Source organism: Pezoporus occidentalis, unplaced genomic scaffold (genome assembly GCF_034315485.1).
Source record: "Pezoporus occidentalis ecotype Australia unplaced genomic scaffold, CSIRO_AGI_Poc_V1 ctg57, whole genome shotgun sequence".
Taxonomy (NCBI): Eukaryota; Metazoa; Chordata; class Aves; order Psittaciformes; family Psittacidae; genus Pezoporus; species Pezoporus occidentalis.
In genome coordinates, this window is record NW_026915910.1 from 2776263 (window position 1) to 2785602 (window position 9340).

A 9340-nucleotide genomic window follows, 5' to 3' on the forward strand; every position below is an offset into this window, starting at 1 on the left:
AGCACACAGATCAGCCCATCAGCAGTGCTGGTGGTGCCACTGGGAAAATATCTTTAAGACGGGGAAAACCACTGCCCAGCAGTGAGGAGTGAGGAAAATTGTGAGGAACAGTCCTGCAGCGAACAAGGTCAGAGAAGGAATGGAAAGAGGTGCTCCAGACACTGGAGCAGAAATTCCCCTGCACCACATGGAGGTCCACGGTGGAGCAGATATCCTCATGCAGCCCATGGAGGACGCCACACTGGAACAGAGGGATGCCCCAAAGGACTGAAAACTGTAGGGAGCCCACACCGGAGCAGGCTTATCCTGAAGGACTGCAGCCCATGGGAAGGACACATGCTGGGACAAGGGAAGAGCTTGAGGAGAAAGAAGTGGGAAAGACAATAAATTATGGACTGACCGGAATCCCCATTCCCCATTCCCCTGCACTGCTAGAGGGAAGGAGGTAGAGAAGCTGGGAATGAAGAAATGAGGCTGAGAAGAGGGGGTGGAAGTCATGTGTCTTGGTTTTGTCTTTGTTCTTCATCACCCTACTTTTATTTTCAATTGGCAATAAATGAAACTGATTTTTCCTAAGTCAAGTTTGTTTTGCTCGTGATGGCAACTGGTGAGTGATCTCCCTGTCTTCATCTTGACCCATGAGCTTTTTCACCTGTGAGCAAAAGACCATTCCCTTATTCTCTTCCCTATTCTTCTCCATCCCCACAAAAATGAAAGGGGAAGAGCTTAAAAGGAAAGTACAAGGAGCTGTTTCCAAATCATCAGCTTTCACTCTTTTCTGGCTTTTCCTGCAATAGTAAAGCAAAAAAAACAAAAACAAAAACAAAACAAAAAAACCCACCCAAAAAATTTACATTTCTGTTGTTCTGTAATAAAGATGGGTTCAAAGGGTTTGATTCATCTGATCAAAATCAGACACTCAGAGGACACTGCCTATAGCTGTTTGCTTTTAGCTGTAATTGCGCTTTTTAGATCAGATGCCCAACTCCACAGAGTCCCACTTTGACAGCAGGAGACACTACACCACTCAATCTGTTGAGACACTGTGTCCAGACAGAGGCAGATCTTACACACCTCATTCAGACACGTGTCTCCAGCTTTAAAGGCCTTTTTAAAGGGCAGGAACTACCACACCTCCCTTCTTTCCCTCTGTTGCTCATGCAGTTGATCATTTAATGTGACAGTCCCAATCACAAGACCATCTTACTCCCTACAACCCATGCAACATCGTCCCTCAAAACGTCACATGCCACAAAACTCAGCAGGCAAAACCAATATCTTGCAGATGTTATCGCACAAAAAGAATGCACCCAATTAAGCCATGATGAAGATACCTTCTTTCCCCTCCATAAACCCCTTGTGAACATCATGCACAATGCAGCATCACCCTCCAGTTTCCAGCATCCAGCCCCACCCAGCTGGCACTGGAGGAGATAGGTTCTAAAACAGCACAGCTGCACTGCACAGCTCATACGGTAAAGGTGCTCTCTGGAGAGATGCAGTGATGTGCCCAGCCCCAGGGAAAGTGTTCCTCAACTACACACCACTCACCAGCTGGCCTCAGGGCTAGAAACAGCACTGTTTAGTTTGTCAGTATGGAAAGAGGTACTCTGTCCAGTATGTGTCTCCACTTGCACTGTCACCAGTTCAACAGTCAGGCCAACTGTGAATGGAGTTGATGTCTCACATGGCTTGGGAATTACAAATCACAGAATTATTGAATGGTTAGGGTTGGAAAGGACCTTAAGATCAAGACAAAGCTGGGAGCTTGCCTTTTTTTCCATAGGCATCTTGACTCATCTGGGATGCCTAGGGTACCCGAGACATCTGCATGGGGTTGGGAGCTACAGCACAAGATCTTCTGTATACCTGCAGGGTCAGTCTGGGTACTTGAGAGCATCCCTCATGGCTTAGACACCTCTGTGTAGATGGCTGAATTAATCCCTGGAAATCTGCAAGAGGGAGATGGATCACAGCACTGTTGGTTACAGCTGCAGTGCTCAAGTGCTGGGCAAAGGATACCTGTAACTAAGGCACTCCAGAAGCACAAGGTCTGGGTAATGGAGGGGAAGCAGATGGGAAAGGAGGCAGATATACAAGAGCAGGCGAAGCAGACACATAAAAGATGTCAGAACTCAAAACAAATGGCTGCCCACTGCTAGCATGGAATGGAAAACTGCTCTGGGTCAAATCCAAACTCTTTATGATTGAGAAGTGAAACAGTTAAAAAGTATTTTCCCATGAAGAGTGTTGAAGTGCAGAGGGACAGCTCAGCACCAGCTCCACAGCATTCCTATGAGCATAGATATAAAAATGGCTGGGAGCACTGCTAAAAATAAGGCAGTGCTCTAACTGTCTTGGCAGCCATACATGTCTGAAAGCAGCAACGAGAGTAAAAGGTCAACATCAGCGCCTCTCCTTCCGCCAGAAGAAACAACTACACCCCACTCTCAAAGTGAGAGGCACCACCAGAAGCTACAAGTCCCTACAGAGCCTCCTGGTGACTCAGGATGAGAGCAAATAAGCAAAGGCCATGAACATCAGCAGAGTGAGCAGAACAGTCCCAGGTACTTTCATTAATCAGTTAGGGGCAAAACCATTTCCCTCTCAGACACTGTAAGAAACGGCTGTCATTTCTGTAAATTTATACATTTCAGTGAATTCGAATATAAGAGTGTATTTAAACATCCTCTGCAGTTTTCTGTGATCTGACACATACAGACACACAGACAGAAAGAGGCACTTGTACGTGCTCACTGTGAACAAGAGTATTTACAGTACATCACAGGGATGCATCCTGGTGGCCATCTGCTCCTGTTCATCCATATTTCACCCTGCAGGTACACTTGAGGTCTGTCAGGGTCATTGCTCTCAACTGCAAGTTGTCAGTGGCACCAAATAGGCAGGGCACACTACTGCTTCTCCCTTTTTTTGGGACTTTTCTTTTGCGCAAAGGATGTATAGCTCTTCCAGGAACATGGTGGGTTTCTCTTAAGCTCTTCTTTCTTGAGTTTCCAGTCTTCATCAACCTGGTCTAATGGGATTCCTTTCATTGCAGCTGTCCTGCGATAGTTTCTGCTCTCCACCTCTGCTCTGGAGAAGAAAGCGAGAGAGCATGTTCAATACAATACTGGGCACAGCACAGTCACACCACCACTCATAAGCAGCCCACCTACATCGTATATTGGTATGTTCACAACACTGTTGCCAGCAATACATAAGAAAACACTGAGGTTCATCCCAAATCTAACAGCATTCCTCACCCCATGCAATCAGGTACTCAACTGAGAGTTGGGTTGAAGTGGGAAACCTTTGGTAAGGATCAAAGATTGGACTTTCACCACTGGAATCATAATTTTAGCCATCAAAGCTCTGAAAGACTGATCTTGTGAATGTCTGTGGTTTTAAATAGGCTTAACCGCATTTAACGCAACTATACACGGTATATTAACTCACTGCAACGTTCCCAATTTCTTTTATTTTTTTTTGTACTGCTCATTCGTAAGTACTAGAAACTCTTACTGCCAAATGACAAGTACATCTATCCTTCACTTCCAAGTCATACAACATAGAATCATGGAATGGTTTGGGTCACAAGGGACCTTTGAAGATCATGTCAACCACCAAGATTTAAGTCACTAGTTCTCTTTCACTGGGCACTCTTAAGTGTAAATCTTGTCCAAAAGAAGACAAACCCTTTCGTCCTACTGCAGAGGATGGATGTTTGTAGGTACTCAGTGTTCATGAAGCTCTGTCAGAAATACCAGTAGATATCAGGAAAAATCCTGTCTATACACACATATGCGTAAGAAAGAAGGTCAATGCCCCATTGTCTGACAGTATTTAAGAGGCATTTGGACAATGCTCTTAATACATGCTTTAACTTTTGGTCATCCATGACATGGTCACGCAGTTGGACTAGATGATCACTGCAGGCCCCTTCCAGCTGAACTATTCTATCCTATTGTATTATATTCTATTGTATTCTGTTCTAAAGTATCTGCTACCAAGGGCAAGAAACCTCTTTCTGGGCACTTTTTAATATATGTATTTTGGTGTACACACACACACACACACACACACATGTGCACACATATTATGAATGTATATATGCCCTGGACTTGGAATAGCTGGAGCCTTTGGTGCATTCAACACTCAGCACTTTGCAGAGAGCTGGTGGCAGGCACAGGAAGCGTCTCTGTGACAGCTTGGCCCCATCCTCAGCAGGTCTCACAGCATCCAGGGTAAAGCCATTCTCATGCAAAAAAACCCTGATGCAAATCATGTGTTTGTTATCCAGAATCAGCTGTGTTTTGAAGGCTGTTTCCTGTCCTTTGCATGCCCATGCAAACCTCTGTGAGTGGCAGATACTCTGTAGCAAAATATTATTAATATTTGCATGTTAATAATATTTACATGTCGATACATGTAGTATTTCCATGTTGATGTGCAGCTGGCACACCTGGGGTCAGAGACAGTGTGCAAGGACCATGGTGGTGCTAGATAACCCCTAACCCTGAACCGGGGTTTAGGAAGGATTTGAATGCTCAGAGCCCTGTTATAATACACACGTTTGCATTTGGCACAGACCCTCAGACTTTAAAAAATTGCCTTTTCTCTCTTTTTGCATGAGAGGCAAATATCCAAAAGTGATGCTCTGTAACAAAATATCACTCATATTTACATACCAATAACACGCACACCATGAGCAGAGGGCAGACCTACTCTGCTGCACAGCATTAGTGTGCAGACACACACTTCATTTTCTGTCTGCAGTGCCCAACAGTATTGCCCAGCTCCCATTGGAGCCACAGAGTGCTGCCTGACCATGGGCATCATCACCTCTGAGATGTTCTAGACAACTGAAAGAGCAGAAGTAATTGTGATTATACTACAAAATGTCAGTAATTCATCCTGATTAACTCCAAGTTTGCTGACGTGAGGAGGTGAAACTGCTGCATGAGGGTGAAGGTGTTCACTGTGGTTGTAAATTATAGTGGTTTGACTTAAAAAAAAGGGCTCCTGAGCCCCAGTGATAACTCTTGGCTGCCCACAGGCTGTGTTATGTGAAATCACCTCACAGCCTTCAAGTGTCTGATACAATGTCCTAGGCATGGGTACTCAAAGCATCTTCCCAGTTGTTAAATTGTTCCAGCCATGCCCCTAGATGAGCCATGCAGCAACAGGGTGAGTGAGGCCAGCACGTGGGTCTGAGAGACAAGTTTCTACCTCAGTCAGCCACCTCAGAAACCCCTCTATCAGCTGCATGAGTCATAGAATCATAGAATCCCAGAAAGGTTTGGGTCAGAAGGGACCTTAAAGCTCATCCAGTTTCAACCCCCTGCCACATGCAGGGGCACCTTCCACTACATAAGGTTGCTCCAAGCCATGTCCAGCCTGACCTTAAATACTGCCAGGGATGGGACAGCCACAGCTTCTCTGGGCAACCTGTGCCAGTGACTCACCACCCTCACAGGGGAGAACTTCTTCCACGTAGCAAGTACTAGAGTGAACCTTGCCATTGAGCTTTAAGTCACACTTTCACAAGTTAATATTAAACCCACTTTTGCTAATACCTGTGGCGGTGATTCTTTGAGGGACCCTAAACCACTCATTTGTGACCTACAGGTGTAGTCAGCAGGATCCTCAATGGGGACTCGTCACAAGCCCCATCAGCTGCCGCAGCAGCACTGACCATGGCTACTCACCTTTCTAAGAACCTGGAGCAGTCTTGGTGACCATAGATTTCTGCAACCTTCTTGGGAGTGTCACCAAAGAGGTCGGCTGCATCCATGGCAGCGTGCAGGGAATGAAGGGTGCGAAGCACACCCAGCCTGCCCGCCTCGGCAGCAAAGTGAGCTGGAGTCCAGCCCACCTCAGTTCGCAGGCAATGCCGGGCGCCATGATCCACGAGGAGCTTGACCAGCTCCGATTGCCCTTGTGTTGGACCACAAAACAGGAAGAGAAGATGCACATGCATTAGACTTTATACCTTTAGGATGCTGAAGATGGTCACACACAACTGATCATAATACCTTACCATGCAATGATGGATTTTACTCATGACCTGGCCATCATTTATCAAATTAATGATACTCATTAGAAAATGCTGATTTTTTTCCCCCCAAACTAGACTGTTTCCAGAAGAATTTTGCAACAAGTCAACAATACAATCAAAATGATTTCTATTAATTTCTGAACAGCACACCTCAATTAGTCATGGACCATCTGGCTACCTACTATTTCATTGTTTTGTTTTGGGTTTTAGTTTAATGCAAACTAAAATTTAAACATTAAAAAACTGGAAAACCTGTGAATATCTTTACTAAAACAAAGGTTTGTTTGATAGGAGAAATTACTTGTTCTCACTCACCTTCACATTTTTCTAACTTGTGGAATTGCTTAAAGAAGAAAAAAAGTTATTTCTACCCAGCTTCACACTGCCTTGACTGAACTAGATTGTTCCCAATGGCAGCAAGCCATGCCAGTCTCCCATCATCATTTTCTTAAGCAGCTCAGTTCCCTTTGCTGATGCTCAAACAAGTAATAATCCACCAGGGCAAAAGTAAAACATGGTGTCAAATGTAAACCAACAAATCACATACTTGATTTCTGAGCAGAGACAGACACCGTGATGTGAGATCCCAATGTGTAACAAATGCCCTATCATGGAGGAGGACACTGTGTACTATTACACATTATATATTGTTGCATTCATCTCTTTTTTTGGGCTGCAAAGGCATATTTGACTTTAACAGACACTTCTGACCGTGAAAGACCAAATGGGAGCTGCAAACAGTTCTGGTCCTGTGTTGTTTGTTCAACCAGGTGGGATAAAGGGCGGGCAATGTAAAACACACTGTAATTATTTTGTCCTATTGGGTTTGATAAATACCTGGTACAAATATAGTGGGTTTGATTTTCTGCTCACTCAGGCAGATGTACATGAGAAATCACTCCTCTGCGCTGTATGAAGACACCTCTTAGAAAAGTAATATGTGGGGGACAAGCAGACATGCTATATGCAAGTATCATGTAAGCTAAATTTTCACATGATGGAAAAAGCCCTAAAAAACACTTTGATGGCCATCCCATAAATTATTTTGGAGGCAAATTTCCCATTTAAATTTTTATTTTCTTTTTTCTCACTCATTAAGGACAGAACAATCAGATACAAGCTGTGACTACTACCAGCGTTAACTGCCACTAGTGAGATGCAATTACAATCAGCATCACCTATGATGCCAGTTTGCAGAGGTAACAGAGCAGGGGGTACCCTTACCTTTTGCAGCAGCCCAATGCAGCGGGGTCCTGTCGTGCCAGTCGGCATCCTTGTGATTCGGGTCGCAGCGCCCTGTCCTCAAAATCTCATCCACCAGGTCGTAGTCCCCAACAGCCACAGCCTCGTGGAGCTCTGTCATGCTGCACACTTCAGAAAGGTGCCTGGTAAAAGAGTGATGGTTGATTAGTGGGTGTTCACTGATGTATCAGCTTCTCTCAAGAGTAATTTTAACAGATCAAGCAGCATCTATATTAAAAATGAGACACACACTGTGAGAAACCAGGATTTATCCAAAAATAAGGAAAAAGGAATGAGTGGGGAAAAAGGAAAACAGTTTATCCAAACTAGTGATCACAGACTGACAGTGATGCTTGGTTTGTAGTCACGGAAATCTGGAGCAAAGTGCAGCCCTTTAAACAAAGGACTTTTACATAAAACCACGTTGCATTTCTCAAGGATGTTGCTAACAAACTGCCAGCTCAGGCCAAACATTTGCTATGGGGTCTGTTAGTACTCAGTACCATAGAAACTGGCTCCTCCCTTGCCAGAGCTGCAGATCCATTATCTGTGGTGCTTTACTGCAATGAAAGAAATGTCTGTGAAGGTACTCCTGAAGCTCTTTGGTGCAAATAATCAAGCTATGGCATGTTGCTTCAAAATCCCATCTCCATAGCCTTGCTTTGCGTTTGCATTGCATTTACTCCATGGAGTCATTTTCACAGATTGAAAAGAGTGTGATTTCCACATTCAGCATGTTGGAAAGGACCAACGTAGGAGCTTTCAGAGGCTGATGTGAGGGAAGGTTTGCAATCCTGGGGTCTACATCTTGGGAGCCAGAGGTGGATGGGGCCATTTCCCTGCTCCCAACTCCCATAAACATCCCAAACACATCCCAAATACAGGCTGGAGGGACACACAAGCATCTCTACCTTGCTTTCTTGTAAGAAAAGGATGAGATTAAAAAGGTCAGAGGGAATCAGCAAGCAGGTCCCCTGACTTATGTAGCTGGACTGTGCAGCCCACATACAAGACAAAGACCCATATATGACATTTACTGAGTTTAACTCCTGCACATCAGGGAATATCTGAATATATTACAAGATATAATAAATTTTGGAGCTCCTCAGTGGGCTACCAAAGTATCATTGGCTTTGGCATGTCTCTGTTGCTTTAACCATTTACGCACTATCTCCTCCTCGTTGTCTCACACTAACCTTGAAGAACCTGTCCCTTTAGATTAAATAAAGGTCTTCAGAGTTGTTCTTCAAGACCTTTCATCAGCATTAAATCTATCTTGAAAATGTTATGCTTTAATTCATCCAGAAAAATAGTAATAATCTTGGACCTTTTCATGCCACTTTCTTGTTCCTTTTCAATGAATTGCCAACAAAATTCTTAGTATAAAAATATAACTTAAATTTCAAGCACCTTTGCAGTCTGCTAGCTTCAGTTTATATCCACACATGTATATGCAAAGGGGAAGAAGAGAAGCCCACAATCCCACCCCCAGAGCTCACCAAAGATGAAGCTGCATAAGCCAAATTTTACCTTCAGTTTCTCCCCTGCTGCCTCCCTTTGCTGGCCTTGAAGCTCAGATGGCTGTTTCATCAGCTGGATCAACCTGTTGCTCTCTCAGAAAACCGTTTTATTTTTGGTGCTGTTTGGGGGTTAATTCCCTAAACTCGGCGTTATCACGGGGCAAATGCCAGGGCTGTGTCAAGGAGTGGGGGAGCACATGCAGATGTGCCCAACCGGTAGGGCCCTGCACTTGATCCATCTTAAACTGCTCAAGTTGACCCAAAAGTGATATTGTTTTCCCTGGGGTGTTGTTAACCCCTTTTCACGAGGCCAGAGGAAAAGATTTGGATGTTGATGGAGGGACCTTGATCCAAAGGGCAGTGTTTTCTTCTTCCCTTCTGCAGGATCCCCCTCCTCACCCCAAAGCATTCCGTAAGCATCGCAGCTGCTCCGGAGGATGCTGCAGCCCGGCTGGGTGGATTTCCTCATTGGGATCCCAGTGCTTGCCCAGCCACGCTCGGCAGCACCGGAGGAAAGCCG

General features: G+C 44.7%; 1 protein-coding gene across 2 annotated transcripts; it reads right to left on the bottom strand.

Moving 5' to 3' along the window:
- Nucleotides 1-1554: 1554 nt before the first annotated feature.
- On the bottom strand, nucleotides 1555-9333 carry ANKRD66 (ankyrin repeat domain 66). Of its 2 annotated transcripts, none has more exons than XM_062638466.1 (4): nucleotides 9220-9333; nucleotides 7283-7443; nucleotides 5709-5937; nucleotides 1555-3093 (listed from the first exon to the last, which is right to left on the bottom strand). In XM_062638466.1, the coding sequence occupies exons 2-4, from the start codon at nucleotides 7419-7421 to the stop codon at nucleotides 2913-2915; spliced, it is 549 nt and encodes a 182-aa protein (XP_062494450.1). In that variant the 5' UTR covers nucleotides 7422-7443; nucleotides 9220-9333; the 3' UTR covers nucleotides 1555-2912. The 2 variants fall into 2 exon arrangements, with proteins under 2 accessions (XP_062494450.1, XP_062494449.1); XM_062638465.1 differs by lacking the exon at nucleotides 9220-9333 and adding an exon at nucleotides 7646-7782.
- Nucleotides 9334-9340: the final 7 nt, after the last annotated feature.

Coding starts and splice junctions, on each gene's coding strand:
- ANKRD66 (XM_062638466.1), bottom strand. CDS start 7,421: ATGACAGAGCTCCACGAGGCTGTGGCTGTTGGGGACTACGACCTGGTG. Junction 5,938..7,282: donor GCATTGGGCTGCTGCAAAAG/GTAAGGGTACCC, acceptor GTCCAACACAAG/GGCAATCGGAGCTGGTCAAG. Junction 3,094..5,708: donor TGCTCCAGGTTCTTAGAAAG/GTGAGTAGCCAT, acceptor TTTCTTCTCCAG/AGCAGAGGTGGAGAGCAGAA.